Genomic DNA, 22,740 nt, shown 5'->3' on the forward strand with positions numbered 1-22,740 from the left:
GCTAAGGGCTTCGACTCCGCCATTTACAACCCTTAAAACAGTCAGTGCAGGTATGTCACATTTCATTGGTAACACACATAGCTCAACTGCATGCTTTAGAGCTCGATATACAGAATAAAACAATCTTGTATACATTGTTGATCAATATAGAAGACATTTAAGGTAATCCTTCCTTGCAGTTAGTTAATTATGTAGCATGAGGTAAGTCGTTTCATTTTGTTGTTGGGGTCCACAAAATTCACAAGCTGCTCACAGGTCGGGTTGAATCTGGGATGTAAGGCCAGATACCTTGGTTCGTATGGGAATTGGAGTGTGCTTGAGTGTGGTTGTCTAGAGGTCAAAGGTCTTGAAGGTTGATCATAAGAGTGGAGTGGTTGGTTGAATCTATTACACTAGGAGAGTTCTGCCCCTTTTATACCGTGTCGCTGAGCTGGTCGGGGTAGCCATGCTGGTGATGTCAGAATGAGTCAGCTATAACCCATGGAGTGTTTGATGTCAGCCGTATGTGTTGGTCAGCTCCATATAGGCCTATGGAATTCCGGTGGTGTAAATTTGATGTCTCCAGCTGATGTGGGGTTGATGATGTCAGTATTGTACCAACTATGGTAATCTTTACATCAAGGGTGCGAGAGCACTGAGGATATCCAAATACAAGCAATGTTGGGCGATAAACAATTAGCTAACTAACTTGGATAAACCAGCAAGACGCCCTGAGGGCGAGAAGGGACCTCTCCTTTATGGGTCCATGCATCCGCCTGGGTGACAGCAGACTGCTGGGCGAGTGCTGGTGCTTTGGCATCAACATATGGAATGAATTCTGTACTGGCCATATATGGAGCATATCTTGAGTGTACAGGGTTTGATGATGTCAGATCAACATATGGAATGTCAGAACAGGAAGGACGGGTGGAGAAGGATCGACATATGGAATGTCAGAACAGGTCACCTCCATATATGAAGATCTAAGGGTTTGAGGTCAGATGTAGAGTTGTTGGCTGGCTCTGGTGATGATCCAGTCTTCTCCATGTATGGTTATCCAGGGTTAGATGAGGTCAGTGTCGTGATCTTCATATATGGAGAATGGCCATATATGGTGGCGTGAGATCTGATGTCACAAGACTTGGCCATATATGGAGGTGTGATGTCACGAGGCGTGACCATATATGGAGGCGTGATGTCACAAGGCTTGACCATATATGCAGGCGTGGGGTGACTATAACTGACGGACGGGAGATGCAGGTTTTCATTAGCCTGGCCAATAAGCCAGACGCAATTCAGCTTTTGGCAAAAAAGAAATTGCCTGCCGGCCGACGACAGTATGATACTGATGATATTACTTATAGCCAGGCTAGCAGTGATATGCAGTAACCAATAGGACAGATCCTGTGTTCACTCCTGGGCAGGAGAAGACAAGGGAGATAATATAACCCAAAACATACAGCTAGACAGACACATGCACTCGTATTTCAATAAATCGAAACGTCCTTATTTGTGGTGAATGGCCTGAGTAGCTACTTTACACCCCGTCTGAATAGCATACATGTGAAATGTACAAAAGTATTGGCATCAAAATATACGTTAAGTATACCAAAATCTATACTTAAACCCTCATTATCAGTACTGACCCACATTTTAGTCAGCCGATCTACAAGCTCACAATGTGTGAATAAAGAGCTCTCAAATACAGTAGAGATCAGCTAGAGCAAACATGTTCATATCAAGGTGCCAGGGGTCCCTGCATGCTGAGCTATTTCTAGGTTGTGGTCTATCCGGTGGGTGATGCAGTGCCCAAGGTTCAAGTTTATTTAGTGTCCCCGAAGGGCAAATTGGGTTGCAGCATAGACAGTACATTAAACAATGAATGAAACAGTACAAACAAACAAACAGTTCACAGCGGATACCAGAGTACAAAGGTGCACACAACCATTAAAGTGCAGGCGTTTAAAGTGCTATGCGATAGGTCATAAAAGTGCATGTGCATAGACATAGCCACGAGATAATACAGTATAAAGTGAAAGTGCTCATCATAAGGTTATATCCTCGATCTACCCACAGCAGCATTCAGTGTGTGAATAGAGACCGGGACAAAGGAATGTTTGTGCCTGTTTTTTTGAGTGGTGCAACCACTCCTACAACCAGCTTGCAATGTCCTTGTACCCGTTTGTGTGTGTGTCTGTGTAAGCACGAGTATGTGACTTAATAATAGCAGTAGGGGGCGCCAGAAACAGTGAGAGGGGTAGTGTCTCTAATGAGAGAGTGAGAGAGAGAGAGAGAGAGAGGGGGGGGGGGGGGGGGAATTGCACCACTCAGTTCACACGTGTGTGATTTTTTGTGGCACATGGGGCTCGCAAGCGAAGGCCGGATGGGAGAAGGATGTACTCTCCGTATAGTGGGTGAGCAGCATCAGATCGGATACACAGGGGCTTTGTTAAGTACCTGTTTCTTAAAGATCTGGTCTAGGCCGTTCATTTTTGAGCCAATGATTTTAGAGGCCACTTTTACAATTCTCCCTAGGGAATTTTTGTCTCTGATGCAGAGATTACCATATACGTATTTCTAAAACTATGAAACATTTCAAAGATTCCTTTTCAGGCAAACATGTCCACCGTAAGATGAACCTAAATAGGTTTGAATGGGGTTTCTAGGTGTAAGTATGTAGGACTAGTAGCATGCTAAAGTTTGTGCTATCTATTGCCATTGAGAATGCATTGGGCTTGCTGCACGTTGTCAGTCAAGGTTCAAGGTTCTTTATTATTTGTCTCTGAGGAAAAAAAGTGTATTTTTTGGCCTCGTAGCCCTTATGTCCATGTCGCCGCAGTGCAGCGCCAAATTCATCTCGCTGTCCTGTTAAGCCAGAAAGACACAGTCGCACATTAATTGCAGTCGCAATTACAGTAAACATGTTTGCCAGAGACCCCCATACCAGATTTGCATTGTTAAAATGTTTCCTGGGGCTGTTGTGATCTGGTAGATCGGCTATTTTCACAATGCTAAACTGAGGGGGCATGGCGGCCGCGGCATTCGTGGCCTCACCTCAGGCTTAATTCCACCACTTAGCCTGACAGCTTTATCAGACAATAGTACAGTATATAAACAACAGTTTAATGTGTTCTTAATTTTCAGTCAGACCTGATTCATTATGGAACAAACTCACACTGTACCTTCGACAGGCAGCCTCTGTAAACATTTTTAAAGCACAGCTCAAGACCCACTTCTACAACATTGCTTTTAATTGATCTTTATTCTTTTTTGTTATTCATGTCCTCACTGTATTGCATTACTGCTATTGTTTTTATTCATGTCCTCACTGTATTGCATTACTGCTATTGTTTTTATTCATGTCCTCACTGTATTGCATTACTGCTATTGTTTTTTGATGTTTTGTGCCTTTTCTTTCTTTCTCCATTGTTCTGTAAAGCACTTTGAGCTGCAATTCATGTCATGAAAGGTGCTATACAAATAAAGTTGTATTATTATTATTATCAGGGAAACAGATAACACTCACAAACAATTTCCCAACAGTATGAATATATTTTGAATATTTATTTCTATCCTATATTTCAGGAACGAAGAAAAAAATTACCTGCATTTCAATGGATCCAATGTAGTAATTTAGCCACAAACTCTTAATAATACTTTCCATTCCTTCAGTATTTATACCCCCCTCCACACACACACACCCACCCACCCACCCACCCACCCACCACACACACACACACACACACACACACACACACACACACACACACACACAACACCTTTCACTTTCCATTAAATTATTTTAAAATAGCAGCTCTACAAGCGAGCTCATACATAGAGCATCTATATTTGCTAATTTTGTGTGACACTGCAGTATGACAAAGTAGTTAGTTTACAACAAATATGGACATATGAGGCTTCTGACGGACAGCAACAATATGTTTATTTAGTTTTTATATGTATATTATTGCAACTGTTCTATAATGACAATGCTGCATGGAGAGTTTACCATGCCATCATCATACCATGGCAAGCGTCACTTCAGTGACGCTTGCCAAACTGATTCCTGTTAAAACACATCACCCTCTGTTGTAATAATGTTAAACAACTTATACCTTCTCCAGAGACAGCCAATCTACAAGCTGTTTTGGTTTGATGGCGAATGTTTCCTCCATAATGTATATGGATGGCAGGGTTCAAAATGATTAAATATGTTGTGTTCATATCATTATCAAACCACATCACTTTACTTTCTTCACTTTCTCTTTTCTTTTCTTGACGTGTTTGGGAATTTTGCTCTTTCTCTTTTCCCTCTGGGTTTCTTTTGAAATCTTCTTTCTTTCCTAAAAGAGACAATCAAACAGAGATTCAATACATTAAAATGCTGATTATATTTAGATGTTTTTATTTTGTATTAACACTTGCCAGAGATCTTCAGAATAAAGGTGCCAGGCAGATGGGCAGATTTTACTCTGAAAAGCCCTGCCTTCCATTTCCCTCCAAAACCGGAAGGTGAAATGTTCAATTACTACCTCACGCTGTCAAGTCTGATCTCTCTTTAGAAGCGTTAATATTCCAAACGAGATGCTTGGTTAAGTCACAAATTAGGACAGAACATCAGCATTCTGATCAAAACCATGGAGAGAGCCGTAGATTTAGGGATAAGAGCAACATTTGTCGGCCTGTAAATAAGGAAATGAACGGCTGCGCGCATGCACAAAACATGTCTAGGAGCTCTGTGAAAGGCATTGCCTATCAACATGAGCTGTCAAAAAATGGATTACAGCGATCCCGTTTTATATCATTGAAAAGGACCAAAAGACGTGTATACACGTCCGAGGCACGCCACATTTTAATTGAGAGGACGTGTATACAAGTTTTTAGCATCATAGGTGTTAAGATGGTTCAATACACTAACGTGGGCCCAGGCCGTAGCGTAACGGTCTGGGCACCGGACTGGTGATCCAGTCGCGGTGTGCCGCGGGTTCGACTCCCGGACCCGACACGGCCTTTACCGCATGTCATCCCCCCATCTCTCTCCCGTTTCCTGTCAGCCTACTTTCTATCCCTTAAAAAATCAATAAAGGCGTAAGCCGCAAAAAATATCTTAAAAAAAAAAAAAAAAATACACTAACGTGAATACTAACGTGTTTCAATATATTCACAATCAACATTAACATGGTTCAATATCGATGCTGTCTGGTGGAAACCTTGCATGTCCAAAACTCTTTTTTCTTACTTAAAAAACATTTTAAGATAGTGAAAATAGCAACTCCTTTTGTGCGCCGCTCTTGTACAATGATTAGGACCTTACATTTATGAAAAGATGAAATATGGAGGGGTTTCTGCCTGACAGTAACGATATATGAATATGATATACCAAAGTGATAAAGTGAAGATCAAAGCCAACCTTTCTGTCCAATAGGCTCTCTCCTTCTTCCCCTTTGACGTGTCTCTGCTCTTCATCCTCCTCATCAGTTGAACTGTCACCATCGTCATCCTCGCCTCCACTCTGCTCCAGGAGGGCAGGAACCTAAAAGGTCAAATGTCACTCTGTTTAGTAGTAGTAGTAGTAACTGGAGCTCTTCACGGCCCCAAAATGACAGACCAGGACCCACATTTCTTTCTCGTTTCCGAACGATAGACCCGAACCCTAATTGGACCTGTGAAATTAATTCTGAGATATTACAGAACAGACTTCGACTGTCATGTATCATATGGGCCTGGCAAACCTAATAATTGCAATAGAATGTGTTCAACTTCCAGATGCAAAAGGTTTGTAAGCACGAACCAATCAAATTGATTTGTTCTACAACTCTGCTCAAGACTGAGCAGAGTCGGCTGAGAGGCTAGCAGTTTGCATGGGATATTTGTGGCCGTAGTGGCTAAATCTGGCATTCAAAATTATGGTTTTCTATCGGATGTCTTAGTTACAATGAAATTGAGTTGACATGGTTTTTTTTAAGGGTAACTGTTGTGTAATCGCAATATTACACTCGAGGTTGTGCTTTACTGTGATTATTTCAGTGACACTTCTGGAAATCGGCATCCTCCAACACGCTTGATGACACCAATGACCGTGTGAGCAACACAGATACAAAGCGACAAATCTTCTGTGTATCTTTGCATCTTTTGCATCTGCTTGTGTGAACGTATTATGGAGTGCAGTACATGCACTCCATAATGGCATCAAGCAGCTACACAGGCAGCCTACAGTAAGAGACACTAACACTACATATCATGTTAGTGTAGGTCAGTGGGTCACAGACCGATTCTTGTGGGTCATGAATGAGTAAATACACCTTTTTGTTTCTTTTTAGATTATTACGATATTACAACAAAGCGTTGTGAGCTTGTAGATCTGCTACTTTCACTAATTTGGGTCGCGGAGAGACTAAAGGGTTTGTGAACCCCTGCTCTAAACAAACCCAGAGCTGATTGACCAAAATAAAACACAGAAACTATACAGGTCTATTGTCATACAACCCAGGCTATTGTCGGTTCTTTTTGGTTTGGATGAACTGTGAAGACCTCTAGTGGTACTAAAACAGTGTTAGTAATTATAATTGTACTAGTAGTAGTAATAGCATTAATATATTGTTTTACCGTCTGTACACCTGAAAGATCCTTCTTCATTCCCGTCACTGTCTGGTACAGAATCTACACAAAACACCAAGTCATCATTAAACATATTAACATATCACTAAACGTAACTAAACATATCATTAAACATAATTGACATAGTTAACATATAAATATTATTAAATATATCGCGCTGTGTTTACATTATCATTCTGGACGTTGATCGACGCCTCCTCTTCAGTTCTCTGGTTCATCAGCTCAACGTCTCTCTCAAAGTGGCTGACCTCCGTCAGCGTCCTGGGAATGTAAGCCTTCTTAAACACCTGCACATGAAAACACAGTGAATGTAGAAAACACAGTGAATGTAGTATAGGCCTTCTTAAACACCTGCAAACAACACTTATTAGAGAGACAGACAGTTAGGACAGCTGAGAGGGAGACAGTGTAGGAGACACAGACAGACAGAGTAATAATGATTGCAAAGTTTGAGATGAGACGAGAGATGAGATGCTTTATTATCCCCAAAGGGATATTGAGGTGTTACAGCAGAATAATCTGATGAAAAAACTAGAAAAAGTGCCCCTCGAGGCACAGGTCTCATTGGCTTATAATAGCGCCACCAGGAGGCCACAACCTGAACTGCCCTGGTGGCGCTATTATAAGCCAATGTGAAAAGGGTGTCATTTCTTCTTACGCCTTGGATGGCAATTGGATGATTTGAGGCATTTTGTTCCAAAAATGTGTATTGCAAAAATGCACCTGTTGGTGGTGCTATAACAGGCCAATGTGAAAAGGGTGGGTATTCCTCAGCCTAGTAGAAACGTCTGTGAAAGATTTCACGTAAATTGCACGCTGCATTATTCATGATTTGAGGCTTTTTGTTCAAAACGGGATGGAATATGAAATATTGGACAGATCTGTCTTGAGCACATGACTATAGAGATACTGTGTAACGATTTGCGGGATTTTTGGACAAATTATGGAGGAGTAATATAAAAACATGTTTTACAAAAGTCGGCCTCCTGGTGGAGCTATAACAGGCCGTTCTGGAAAATTTGAGGCAGAGGTTCATCGTTGGCATCTAGGGAGTGTGTGTGCAAAGTTTGGCATCGGCCGGGTTAACGGTGCCGGAGATTAGCTGTACACGGACGGACAGATGGACACAAAACATACTCTCTCGCCATGCCTTCGGCCTGGTGAAGACAATAAAATATACCAGCCAAACAGAAACACAACAGACAAATATGGACATAATCACACAAGACCATGGACCATGCATTGAGGGAGAGAGTCCTAAAGCATTATATTTAAAAGTTATGCATTATACAGTCTCATGGCAGTTGGTATCCTTCAATGTGCATATTCGGCTGAAGACGCTCACCCCATCCTGCATCTGGCCATAGAGTGGAAGGGAGGGGTTATGCTTATGCAGTATAGGGGTTAGCGCGGAGGGGTTAGCATGCTCTGCTTGCGCAAGTAATAACATTTGTTGTAAAGTATTTATCCCTCACCTCCTCATCTACTCTGTCCTGATTGGTCCGTTCCTCTGAGGTTCTGTCGACAGCGATGGACATCGCCTGCAAACAATTTAACCCAATGAGTAAATACAACCACAATTCAACCCATTTCAACACAACCCTGTTGAGCACAATGAAACGCAAAACACACATCAACACAATCCAGTACAACTCAACTCAGAAAGAATAGCTATTTAATAGATTACTAAGATTCTGATCAGATATCTTTTATTTAGCATAGATGGAGAGATAACTCCACCTAACATGTTCTGTGGATGGATACATGGATGGATGGTGGATGGATGGATATCTGTCCGTCAACATTTTCCATAGGTGATGAGTCATCATCACCACCAGACCGTTAGATGAGCCTGGCAATGGCGTTTTTAATGTTTGTCTAGACCAGGGATTCTCAACGTCTCGCCACCCTTGCCCCGCCCCTCCTCCCCACCCCAATACAGACTGGTGCAAAAATAATCTTAATAAAAGAGAAAATATAATCTAAAATATATCCGGGCATGACGGATAGTTGCGATAGATGCTCACAATCCCCAGGGAATCTGTCCCACATGTTCTGGTCTTGCCCCAAATTGATCCCATTCTGGAAATCTTTCTTTGACATAATTTCTGAAGTGCTGGAGACAACCATTTTGCCTTGCCCCCAAATTGCAATTTTTGGAATCCCGGAGGAGGATGTAGTTTTACCCAGAAAGCAACTTAATGTTATTGCCTTCGCCTCATTAATCGCCCGCAGGAGGATACTTTTACAGTGGAAGGCTAAGTCCCCTCCCTCGGCTAAATCATGGTTGATCGATGTTATGTCCTTTTTGCAACTTGAAAAGATCAAATTCACAATTCGAGGGTCCTCTGACAAATTTTACAGCCATTGGCAACCTTTAATATCGTATGTAAGCAATTTAGAATCACTTTCACCTGACTGAAGACACATGGTGTTGGTGTGCGGATCTCTACCTGGTGCAATATGTATAACATAATATGTCGGAAATCATTACGCATGAGAGTCGAGAAAATGAGTCAATTAAGCGCTTTTATTTTATTTTATTTTATTTTAATTTATTTATTTATTTTGTATATATATATATATATATATAATTAATTTGTATTTAAATTACTTTGTTTCATTTTTATTCACCTGTTTATATTATCGTTAATTTTACCCCCCATTGTAGTTGTTATTAACCAAAACCATGTGATCCCTTTCTTTGTCTCTTGGTATCTTTTCTATCACCCATTGGTTTTATACCTGTATATACTGTATGTTGTGTGTATTGCTTTATACTCAAATTATTGTTTTATTTTATTTTATTATACCTGTGTTTGTATGTTGTTTGTATGTCTGGCCTCGTGGGGTAAGATGGTGGGTGGGTGGGGAGGACTGGGAGGGGAGTTGTGGGAGAAAATGTAAAAAAACGAAGAGTCGTATTCTTTTTATGTGTAAACTGAACATGATCCAACTCTTTGAATAAAATTTACTTTAAAAAAAAGAAAACATGAAAAAAAAAAAAAAAAAAAAAAAAAGAGAAAATATATCATAAATGAATACTGAAACCAGATATAATCATTAAGGAAAGTTTATGCATGTACTCTGTGTACTATGTAAGTAAGTTGCAAAAAAAAAGAAAGAAAAATGATAATAATTTGGGGAACCCCCCAAAATAATTTGGCGACCCCCCGAGGGGTCGCGACCCACAGGTTGAGAACCCCTGGTCTAGACAAGACAAACATTAAACCTGTATATAGAAAAAAATACATGTTCAAGTGGGATACCAATTTCATTCAATCAGGAGAGAGAATTTCTTGTATCAAGCTTGTTACTGTAGGAAGGGGCAGAGCATCATGTTGCAGTACTGTTTGCTACCAGCAGATCATCTGTAATTGTAGTTGTCCATGAGCAAAAGATATATGAACATTTTTCAACATGGAAATGCTAAAAGATAAAAGATAATGATTTTTTTTTTTTTTGATTACATTAAACAATTGTGACAGGCCTAATCCTAGGGGCAACCCCTAAGGTTTTGGGTCTGAGAGGCTAAATATCATCAAATGGTGGTCCGTGGCTCAAATGGAGCATAAATACCTTGATACTCTAATCTCAAATTCACTATGGAATGTAGCCAATCAAGAGTACACTTCCTAGATATGTGGATAGTAGTGAATGAAGGTAACCTGTCTACAGCCCTCTATCAGAAAGAAACAGATCGTAATACTTTATTATTGGCCACCAGTAACCACCCCCCGCTCTCATTAAGTCTTTACCCATTAGTCAGTTTTACAGACTGAGAAGAGTTTGTTCCTCTAATGAGGATTTTATTGATAAATCATCTGAGATGAAAGCCAAGTTTGTCGAAAGAGGTCATTCACTTGAATGTATTGACAAAGCGTACACATTAGCTTTAAATAAACCTCGTTCTGAGCTTTTGAAAACGACTCAGAAAAAAGAGAAGACATTTTCGGTCACATGTGTAACCACATATTCTCCTTATTCACATAGAATAAAAGCTATTTTTAAACAAAATTGGCATATTTTAACTTCTGACCCTGAATTGGCTACACTATTCAAATACCCACCCCTATTCTCCTTTAAACGGGGTAAGAATCTAAAAGACCAGCTTGTACACTCTGACTTTCAATCTCCCCAGGTCTCACTCAGACAGACCCTGTTAAGTCCACTCCCACAAGGAAACTATCCTTGTGGTAATTGTGCCCAGTGTGGAAATACACATAAGACCTCCTTTTTTAACCATCCTCATACTGGCAAGAAGTTCAAGATCAATAACATTATTACTTGTGTGTCAACCCATGTGGTGTATATGATCAAATGTCCCTGTGGTTTAGCATACATAGGCAAAACTACTAGACAGTTAAAACAGAGAATGAGTGAACATAAGAGTTCGATCAGAAGAAACGACCGTGAATACCCTGTTGCAGTGCATTTCAATGACCTTAAACATGACATCTCTACTTTCCGCTTTATTGGTATAGAACAAGTCAAACTTCCAAGAAGAGGTGGTAACCACAATGCCCTTTTAAAACAACGTGAGGCCTACTGGATCCACACTCTACAAACCTTACACCCCAAAGGGCTTAATGATGAACTACTATTGAATGTTATGCTATAGAAAATGTTGATCTGAACTTCTTGTCCAGCCGGTACTATAGGCACTTTAGGTGCAATGTTTTTATTCTTTTTCTTATTCTTTTCCACTCTTTCGGACAGAGTAAGATCTTACATTTGACATTTATTTGCTTATTTTACTGTATGTCTTCCTTGTATGTTGTATGGCATGACATTTATGTATAATTCTTTTTCCCCTGTATTATTGTAAACTGTTATTTTCAATGATATATATGAGGAATGTTCACAGAAACACTGCACCTTCAAGTCACGTGACAAGGTTCTTCACAGCTGTTATCTGTTTGGATAAATTACATTTATTTTGATTGGTTGTTTATACTTCCTGAAATGTTTAGTGACAATGTCAGCCTATTCTTGAATTAAGCCTGAGGAAGGTCGCAAGACCGAAACGTTGCTCAATAAAATTACTCTGAACTAGCAAGTGGCAGTGTGCGGATGTCCATTCCTTCACATTGTATACTCTCTGTCATCATCGCACCTGCTCCAAATTGCCTGCCGGGTGTGCGGAAGTCTTCTCTCTACAAATAAACTGTACATTGAAGTGCTATGGGCTAAAGGTGGGGTCTGAATACCTGTAGAATAGGTTGTTGATTAATTTGGCTCCAACAACCATGCCACGTTCAAAGTCACTGAAATCACCTTTCTTCCTCATTCTGATGCTCAGTTTGAACAGCAACAGATCATCTTGACCATGATTACACGCCTGAAGCATTGAGTTACTACTGCCATACGATTGGTTGAAATGTCCATTATTAATATGCATTTGGACAGGTGTGCCTAATCAAAGTGGCTGGTTCAGTGCATGTTTGGAATTACACACAGCAGCTGCAGTCTCGTGCATGGATGAGAAATCAGGAGTGAAAGGTCAGGGGTCAGTTACCTTGTCCAGGTACTGGTTGATATTGTCAGAGTTGATGGACGGGTCAGTGATGAACTCAAACAGCTCTCTGACCGTCATGGCGGGCACTCCGTTCTTTAAGAAGAAATCTGTTTAAATAAATCATAAATAAATCATGAAAAATGAATGAATTAGACTTCATTAAAACTGGGACACACACCGTTCTTCAAAAATAAATCTGAAAGTTAATTAACAAATAAAGTCATACAAACTATGGCTTGTTAATCTTTCCATTGTTACTATTGTAAGCGTTGCTGCAGTCTGCAGGGTTCAACTTTGGTGTTTAGTAGGTTAATTTAACAGCTTATAAACTAGTAGTTGTTACAGTTTCTGTAGTGTTAAATAGGTTATAAACTAGATTAGCAGGTTATAAACTAGTTTACGTGACACTTCTTTGTTAAAATAAGTGCTCTATATACTGATGTGTAGGGATGTCCTGATCACGTTTTTTTGCTCGAGCATCTGCCGATACCGATTTTTCCTGATCCAATATTAAAATTTTATAGAACACATTTATGCCATATCACAATAGTACAATATCCCAAATCACAGATAATTTCCAGTCCAATATCATGATATGGATATAATATTGATACTAGGGATGTCCCGATCATGTTTTTTGGCTCGCGATCCGATTACGATCATTTGAAAATGACGTGATCGGCGCCCAAATCACCCGATCCGATCGGGACCACCATACTGATATTATAGCTGACTTTGAGGTCAGGATACCTATTTTATCCAATCAGGAGAGAGAATTTGCACATAATACAGATGAAACAAGTGAAATTGGAAGTGATGGCACTAAGAAATGAGCAGACAAAATTGGAACTGGAACACTAAAACCACCTACAAATGTGTTAAAGAGCTGGAGAGACAGGGAGGCCTCTGTTATTGAGCAAACACTCTATGCTTACAATTACAATATAGAGCTGTAATTCTTTTAACCCCCCAATAAAACAGGTTATAAACTAGTAGTTGTTACCGTTGACATTGTTGCAGTCTTTCCGTAGGAACTCCAGAGCGTGAGGATGGTCATGTTCCACTGACTGGCTGACATCAATGATGAAGGCATCTCCTTCATGGTACCTACAACAGCATGACATCAGCTGTGTTAAGCTGTGCATCAGCCATCAACCCGAGTACCGTTAAATGGCTGGGTAATAAACAAGTAAGACGCGCAAACGCGGGAAGCGAACGCAGCTCGTGTGTGTGTGGTTGTGTGTGTGTGTGTGTGTGTGTGTGTGTGCTACAGCTGCGCCCTGTGTGTGTGTGTGTGTGTGTGCTACAGCTGCGCCCTCTGGTGGCGGGCGGGTGGTGTAACAGCGGGACAGACAGACACACAGACACACACACACACACACAGACATTCAGCCCTTGCTGTCATAGTAAGTGGCTCACTGCGTTCGCAATAAACATACACTGCCATCCCCAGGCAGTGGGAGGGTCGTTCTCACATGCCAGAAGTGACGTGGTCGCAAAAACTTGCCTCCCATCCACTCACATGTTAGAGCAATTGCTAGAACGCTGCGACTACCATTACATTTTCTTTTTTTTTTTTAAGATTTTTTTTTGCGGCTTACGCCTTTTATTGATTTTTTAAGGGACAGACAGTAGGCTGACAGGAAACGGGAGAGAGATGGGGGATGACATGCAGTAAAGACCGTGTCGGGTTCGGGAGTCGAACCCGCGGCACACTGCGACTGGATTACCAGTCCGGTGCCCAGACCGTTACGCCACGGCCTGGGCCTACCATTACATTTTCAATGGACTCTTAACTATTGAACAGATGGATGGTTTCACACACACGGCTGCGGTTTGGGGTGTGATCGTAGTGGAGATTCTTCACATTCTGCGACTACTTAAAAGGAAGTAAAGCCTGGCATTGGGTGGTAATTTAGATTTTTACTCTATTACTGTATTAGTTACCGTAAGATAAATACTGTACCCCGGTCGGTACGGTACTTAAAGTTTGTGTGAGAGGTGTCTATAAGCACTTCTTCTTCAGACTACAGTTGGAAATTGTGCGTGAGTCTGCAGTTCTAACAGTGTGTTTTAGGGAAGGGATAAGAGTATAGGATGTGTGGAGCATTCTCCAGGGGTTTTTAGGGAAGGGAGAAAAGTCTAGGACGTGTGGAGCGTTGTCATGGGGGTTTTAGGTAAAGTCTGGACATATATATAAATATTTGCCAATTCAAAAATAAATATCCTGAATGTTTATAACAGGACAATATTCAACTTACGAGATCCCATTATATAATTATAGACAGACAACATTATACATACAACATGTTGAACTCGCTGAGGTCGGCGTGGACCAGGCGTGCGTCTTGGTACATCCTCCTCATGCAGTGGATCACCTGCAGGTAAAGTTCTCTGGACTTCGACTCGGACAGAACCGCGTTCTTCAGCAGAGGAGCCGGTCTGGAAGACATCAACACAACTAACAACATCAAGATCAATAACTCCTACAGAATTAATTTTAAAAGAAGAATAATCACACTTGTGTGAAGTGAGGGGCACCCCTATTTATATCGGCCACATGACGTCTTAGGTCGTCCATTAGTGCCCTATTGGTTGTCATTCTAACATGTGATTGGTTGTCTTACATGTCATCCTTGCCGATGAAGGTCATCAGTAGAACGTGACTCCTCAACATGAGAGGCTCTGGACTCTGAATGCCTGCAGTCTGCAGCCTGAGAAAGATATACAAATATTATGTTTATATGTTTTATGTCATATGTTGTATGTATGTGTGTGTGTGTGTGTGTGTGTGTGTGTGTGTGTGTGTGTGTGTGTGTGTGTGTGTGTGTGTGTGTGTGTGTGCGTGTGAGACCTGATAAGGTTTCTCATTTCTTTCTCTGCCCAGGTCCTCACCATCTTCCTGGGGTTACCTTTACAGTAACCATGACGAAACCTGTAATCACACACACACACACACACACACACACACACACACACACACACACACACACACACACACACACACACACACACACACATACACACACACACACACACACACACACACACACAATCTTTTTAAATGACATCTTTCAATAAAGTGTTATTATTAGACATGGTAACCATTTTAACAAAATGGTACAAACACACACACACCTGAATTCTCCACTGACATATTTGTCCCTGTCTTTAAACTGTAGAATGGATGTCTTGTAAATCTTGATGGCTCTGCTCTCTCCGGTGGCAGTACTAGCATGGTACACGTTAGCCTGCACACACATTAGCATGGTACACAGTTAATTAAAACACACACACACACACACACACACACACACACACACACACACACACACACACACACACACACACACACACACACACACACACACACACACACACACACACACACACACACACACACACACACACACACACACACACACACACACACACACACACACACACACACACACACACACACACACACCTCCTTCCCAGTGCTGATACATCCGTTGATCTCTGAAATGATTCCACGATTCAACATCTTGAACAGAATCATACGAGTCCGTGGATCTAGAACCTATAAAACAGCAAACACAACAAATAGCTTGAGAATATTATTATTTTCTAATTTTTGAACCTATTGTTCTTGTTGTACTCTACCTGCTCCACTGTGGCTCGGTCCGATTTGTCTTTCACTCGATACCTGCACACAAGAAACCACACATGATCATTAATCTAGGAAATATATTGTCACTGTCAGGCTTTTTTCGTTACTACTACTACGTGATCCCACTACAGCGTCACACAAAAACATCAAATTAAGCAGATCCACAAGCTCGAAATGTGGCGTGAAGCGGCACCTTTCGATCTTGTAGTTCTGCTGCATTTGAATTTGAATCCTGAAAAGTAACAGTTTTGGACCTGAGTTTTCCACTCGACAGAGATAATATTTAATAACATTACTAGGAAATACATTATCTAGTTATGACAAACTCCTGCATGCTGCTGACGCACTTGTACCTTAAAGCACATTCTATTAATCTGATATTGAATCCCTCCCCCTGAACCTTCCCCATTGTACACCCACCATGACACAAACACATAGCTTATGATGTATGTACGTGTGAAGCACAGAATCGTAATACGTACGTGTCAGCTTCTCTCTGTCTCTGCATCGCTTTCACTTTGTTGATGACCGAGTCTGCATAGTTCAGTTTATCTACAACACAAAACAGTCATACAACAGTCAGAACACAGCAAGGATAAGTTATAACGAGATGTTACTACTGTAAGAGGCATGTCTAACAGTACTGTAAACTATGTCCATTTAGTGACATGTCTTACATTAAACTATGTCTATTTAGAGATAAGTCATTACTGCAAAGTATGTCTATTATATTTAGAGACAAGTCTAACATTAAAGTATGTCCATTTAGAGACAAGTCATTACTGTACAGTATGTCTATTAAAGGACAAGTTGAGAGAAATGTCTAATGCTGCGGCAGATGCAAAGATAGTCTACCATTCATTGTCAATGGAAGCCAGCGACATGACGATGAAAAGAAGCAATAATGCATGTAGCTTCTCCTGGAGGTGTTAGTCTGCGTCTGCCCGTGTGAACGCAGCATTACATCACTATAATAAACCATGTGTTTTCATCTGACTATTATTAGTGGACACCGGACTGGAACATTATCATTGCTGTCGGGCAGACCTACTTGATGATACTACAATGTCACACAAAAGCATTCTTGAGCTTTTTCACACCACATTTCAAGCTTGCAGATCTGCTATTTTTGATGCTTTGGAATTGAAAAACTGTTTTGGACATCAGGCTTCCGCCCAACAGAGACGATAACATTACTAGTGGATTAGCACATGTTAATTAAAGGGACTATAATAACATTTATTTTAGTATTATTTAATTTGATTGGAGGTCTACCCAGGTTGACATTATAATATATATATAATTATATATATATATATATATATATATATATGTATTGTACCGAGTTTGATCTGCAACACTGTGGTCAGCCTGTCTGTCGTTGCCGTGGTCGGCGCGATATCATGCGCTGTATATTGACTGGCTGTTTGATTGCAAACTGATTTGTGGTGCCTGCGCCCGCACTCTTCACAGTGAATGCCCTGCGTTCTACAATTACGTGCGACATGCCTGCCTAACAGACATACAACAGACATACTCCACCAGGAGGATAGGAGAGTGTGTGATGTTTGGCAAAATGTTTAGGAGTAATTTAAACATGTTTGTTTGGGTGTGTGTGTGTGTGTGTGTGTGTGTGTGTGTGTGTGACGCAACATGGCCTGTTGTAGCCACCATGAGGCTGATTTGAAAACTGTCCGTGGATATGCACGGCTTGTAATAATAGTACTGTACTATTGTCAGAGTTGCTTGCTACACTACTAACTGCATCGATCTGCAACACTGTGGTCAGCCTGTCTGTCATTGCCGTGGTCGGCGACTCTATCATGCGCTGTATATTGACTGGCTGTTTGATTGCAAACTGTTTTGTGGTGCCTGCGCCCGCACTCTTCACAGTGAATGCCCTGCGTTCTACAATTACGCGCGACATGCCTGCTAACAGACATACTCTCCTATCCTCCACCAGGAGGATAGGAGTGTGTGTGATGTTTGGCAAAATGTTTAGGAGTAATTTAAACATGTTTGTGTGTGTGTGTGTGTGTGTGTGTGTGTGTGTGTGTGTGTGTGTGTGTGTGTGTGTGTGTGTGTGTGTGTGTGTGTGTGTGTGTGTGTGTGTGTGAGACGCATCATGGCCTGTTGTAGCCACCATGAAGCTGATTTGAAAACTGTCCGTGGATATGCACGGCTTGTAATAATAATACTGTACTATTGTACTATTGTCAGAGTTGCTTGCTACACCTACACTACTAACTGCATCGATCTGCAACACTGTGGTGAGTTTTACCCAGGTTGATCTTATGTTACACTGTGGTGAGTTTTACCCAGGTTGATCTTATGTTACACTGTGGTGAGTTTTACCCAGGTTGATTTTATGTTACACTGTGGTGAGTTTTACCCAGGTTGATCTTATGTTACACTGTGGTGAGTTTTACCCAGGTTGATCTTATGTTCATATTTCCTAAGAGCTTTGTCGTTTGGAGTTGATGACCTCCCAGCATTGATGGAGGGTTTCTGAAATAAAGACAATTAATTCATTATTAGAGGCTTTTGTTTTTTAAACAAGAGTGACATAATGATAAATGCAAGCATAAAAATTAAATACATATTTACACACAGTCACATACATAGGACCACAAGGGAAACAAGTCCCCGGGATTTTTTATGTTACCTTTTAGCCCAAGTGTTACTGTACATGTGCCGTTTAGAGCTTTGACTGACTAATCAATCAATCAATCAAATACATCATAACACATTTAGTTACTGTTCCTTGGATGGATCAGAAATGATTTGAGCGACGTTCAACATTGAAATGCTTCATTGAACATTTTCCTTTTGATGAACAGATGTATCTGAATTACGGTAATGTAAATAAATGCTGCTTAATAAAGTAATGAATGAATCAGACCTGTGTCATAACCAGCAGCTGTTTTATGAATGAATGAATGAATGAATAAACAAATGTAGTAATGAATGAATGAATGCGAGCTGTGCGTCTTCAGATCAGCTCTGTTTGCAAATAAGAAATACCACTCTGGTTTAATGTGTGAAGGAGTGGGTTTGCAGGCGTGAAATTAGCCAGTTTCATGAATGAATGAAGTAATGATGAATGAATGTAGTAATGAATGAATGTAGAAATGACTAATTAATGTAGTATGACTAATTAATGTAGTAATATGAACCTTTATCGAAAAGGATATCCCCTTGAGATGTATCATCTCGTTTTCGAGAGGGTCCAACAAAATACAGCAAATACAGTAGACAGAACAATACAATAAATACACCCATGCATACACAAACGAGGACAAAAACAGAAAACAAAAGCTCTCCTGAAACTGGCTGCTCCCACCCCACATGATCACCCACAAAATAACAGACTTCATGCATTGCAATGTACCCATGAAAAGCTAATGACCATGCAAAAGCAGACGAATAGGCCCAGGCCGTAGCGTAACGGTCTGGGCACCGGACTGGTGATCCAGTCGCGGTGTGCCGCGGGTTCGACTCCCGGACCCGACACGGCCTTTACCGCATGTCATCCCCCCATCTCTCTCCCGTTTCCTGTCAGCCTACTTTCTATCCCTTAAAAAATCAATAAAGGCGTAAGCCACAAAAAAATATCTTAAAAAAAAAAAAAAAAAAAGCAGACGAATAAATGAATGAAGAATTAATGAATGTAGTAATGAATGAAAGAATGAATGAATCAGACCTGTGTGTTCAGACCCGCTCTGTTGGGTTTCATGGAGTGGGATCGAGTTTCACTCCAACCCCAGTCCTCATCTTCATCATCATCATCATAATCTTCATCATAGTCATCCTCCTCCTCCTCCGGCTGGTTGGATGATGGAGGCTGCAGTGTGACACCATTTACTTGATGCTCTAAGACACACACGCCCAAACTACACACACACACACACACACACACACACACACACACACACACGTGGTTTATATGAGAACACTTCACTTATACGCAAACGTTTTACAAAATAACTAACAAACAACGTGTAAGCCCTATTCCAAAAAGAAAAGAAAAGAAAAAAAAGAAAAATAAAATTGTCCATTTGTTGTCATAATTTGTCACGATCCGAGTTGGCTTTGTCCACGCCTTTAAAAAGGACATAAATACTTTTTGAAATGTCTATGAGAAAGATTTATGGGGAATTATTTCCTGGGCCAATCATCGTCATGAAAGGGGGCGGGACTACGACGGTCTATGCCACTTTGGTAGAAGTTTGGGTTGTGTAGTTACCTTGTCATGATGTAACTCCAAATGTGAACAATAAATCTAAAATAATTGCTCCAGTGATTATAAATTGATCATTCAAAATATGCTAAAGGGCACCTACGGATGGCTGCAATTCGAAACTGGCCTCTGTAAAATCTGAATCCCCCCCACCCCCCCACCCCATTTCCCTCACTGTATATTGTATATTTTCCCAGTGCTTGTATATTTTCCCTTTTTTGCTTCCCATATGATGAATTCCTGTTCTGTTCTTTAGCTACATAGAAATGTCTATTTGTATGTCTCTAAATGGTTGTATGTCTTTAAATGTTTTGATGAATTGAACAATGTGGACCCTGTTGTAAACAAGTGTAATGCTTAATTGGGTCGTCCACTCACAGTTGACAGTCTTTGTATTGAGTTTGTGCTTAAAATGTACTGTAAATTCTACAAACTGTTAATAAATATTTCAATCAATCAATCAATCAATCCTCATTGACTTACTGTACAAGGTCTAGCTGAAACAGCTCTTAAGTCACTCTATTAGTAAGCATAACACCCCCCCAACAGCCCAATTATGAACAAAACCTTCCAGATTATTTGTTAACTTGTAGTAAGCATGCTCAACTCTCAGTCTGGCAGCCACCATCCCTGCTAAAACTTGCACTGGATCTGTAGACCCAGGCCCCTTAAAATTGCATGTTTAGCCATTCCAGATTGAGCATTGTACGCACAATCTTTCTTGCTGCAGAATACTATTGGGACCAAAAATACATTTCTCAAATGAAAAAACATCCCCTAGACCTGAAACCCACAAGTTCAACAAATCAAAAATACCTGGGTTTTTTTTACACTTAGTGAACAAATGTGCAAGAGAGACAGACAGACAGACAGACAGACAGACAGACAGACAGACAGACAGACAGACAGACAGAGAAAAACATTTGATTGTATTCTTTTCAACTGACCTGTCTGATTCATCTGCATCATCAAACTGTCCTGGGATGATGTCAGCCATGGACACCATGACGCAACCCGGTAAATGTCGGTACATGTTCTGTATGACTCAAATTAAACTAAATTAAGGTATAAACCAATATAAATGTGAAAACACAACACACCAGCTGAGCTCAACGTGTTGCGCTTGTGCTGTAAACACTTCCAGGTTCAGCCTCCTGTTACGGAGAGCGTTGCTGTTGAGGCTCAAAATAGAGCAAAAAGCGGAGCTGCGCTGCCCTCTGTTGGGTGAATCGTGGAACTACAATCTGACAAGAATATGAATATAGTTTATAATTCCACAATGATTCAAAACAATTCCCTTGAATTGGAAAATTAAGTTTCCAACATTTAACGAACGAACTTTCCCAGTATCAATGTTACATTTAGGCTTAGTATTAGTTATTAGTTAGTTGTATTAATAAGTAGGCCTGGGCCTATTCATTTCCTTTGCTAAAACACTTACACCTGTGTCAGAATTAATGGTCAGAAGACCCACACATCGAAATAAATAGTAGGCCTATGCTATAGGCCTACCTAAAATAAATTAAGGGCAAAAACTTGGTCTTGTCTGTGGCAAGTTTTAGATTTTCTATTTTATGCACCATTATAATGTTCTTATTTTAATCATAAGATTGTCTCCAGGTTTTCTTCAGAATATGTAGGCTATGACAGTTATTGTTTACTATGACACATGGCATATTAGGAGTATAGTAGTGGATCTCAAATGTTATATTTGCAAGGACCCCCTTGCAAATATGGATGACATAAAATACGAATGACCCCAATGGATGACCCCCATTTAAAAATGGAACAATTTACAATTTACAATTTAGGCATTTAGCAGACGCTCTTAATCCAGAGCGATTTACAATAATCAAGAACAAAAGCATGGGAATACATCACAAAAGCATTTATCATAAAACATGCGTAAGCTAAGAAAGTAACAGTGGAATATCTATATTATGAGACTATACATTATAAACATATAAACTATATATATATAAGTAACAGTGGAATATCTATATTATGAGACTATACATATAAACTATATATATATACTACTATGCTATACATATGTACTATGGCGTGCTATGACTATATACAATGCAATTATAGTGCCGTCTACATAACATGCTATAAGTCTGTATCAGATGCTATCTAAGTCTACAGAAATGCTATCTAAGGGGGTAGGGTAAGTGCTATGTGCCATGATGGAGTCTGAAAAGGTGGGTTTTCAGACCACGGCGGAAGATTGGGAGTGATGCTGCAGTTCTGACTGCAATGGGAAGTGCATTCCACAGTTTTGGAGCCAGAAGGGAGAAGAGTTTGGGACGTGTGGAGCGTTGTCCCGGCGTTTTTAGTGAGGGTACTTCCAGCTTCCCTGCGTTGGCTGATCTGAGTGCGCGGGAGGGTTTGTAGGGTTCAATCATATACTTGCAAGATATGGGGGAGCCATACCTTTGGTTGCCTTGAATGCCAGCATCAGAGTTTTGTATTCTGTGCGGGCAGCGACCGGGAGCCAGTGGAGGGAGCGGAGCAGGGGGGAGACATGTGAGAATTTTGGCTGGTTGAAGACCAAGTGAGCTGCGGCATTTTGGATCAGCTGGAGAGGCTTAAGTGCACATGCTGGTAGGCCAGTAAGGAGGGAGTTACAATAGTCGAGTTTTGACAAGACTGTTGTCTGGATTAGGAGCTGGGCTGATTCCTGGATGAGGAACGGTCTAATTCGTCGTATATTATAGAGTGTGAACCTAC

General features: G+C 40.6%; 1 protein-coding gene across 1 annotated transcript; it reads right to left on the reverse strand.

Annotated features, from left to right (window-relative positions):
* Positions 1-3,903: 3,903 nt before the first annotated feature.
* Positions 3,904-21,137, reverse strand: riok1 (RIO kinase 1 (yeast)). The gene is made up of 17 exons (XM_083781275.1): positions 20,955-21,137; positions 19,471-19,660; positions 18,197-18,275; positions 16,250-16,319; positions 15,761-15,803; positions 15,585-15,677; positions 15,254-15,366; positions 14,970-15,050; positions 14,743-14,829; positions 14,420-14,557; positions 13,119-13,222; positions 12,116-12,222; positions 8,073-8,138; positions 6,765-6,884; positions 6,586-6,639; positions 5,390-5,512; positions 3,904-4,322 (listed from the first exon to the last, which is right to left on the reverse strand). The coding sequence occupies exons 1-17, from the start codon at positions 21,038-21,040 to the stop codon at positions 4,221-4,223; spliced, it is 1,656 nt and encodes a 551-aa protein (XP_083637401.1). The 5' UTR covers positions 21,041-21,137; the 3' UTR covers positions 3,904-4,220.
* Positions 21,138-22,740: the final 1,603 nt, after the last annotated feature.

Source organism: Protomyctophum parallelum (genome assembly GCF_964188405.1).
Source record: "Protomyctophum parallelum genome assembly, chromosome: 14".
NCBI classification, from domain to species: Eukaryota; Metazoa; Chordata; class Actinopteri; order Myctophiformes; family Myctophidae; genus Protomyctophum; species Protomyctophum parallelum.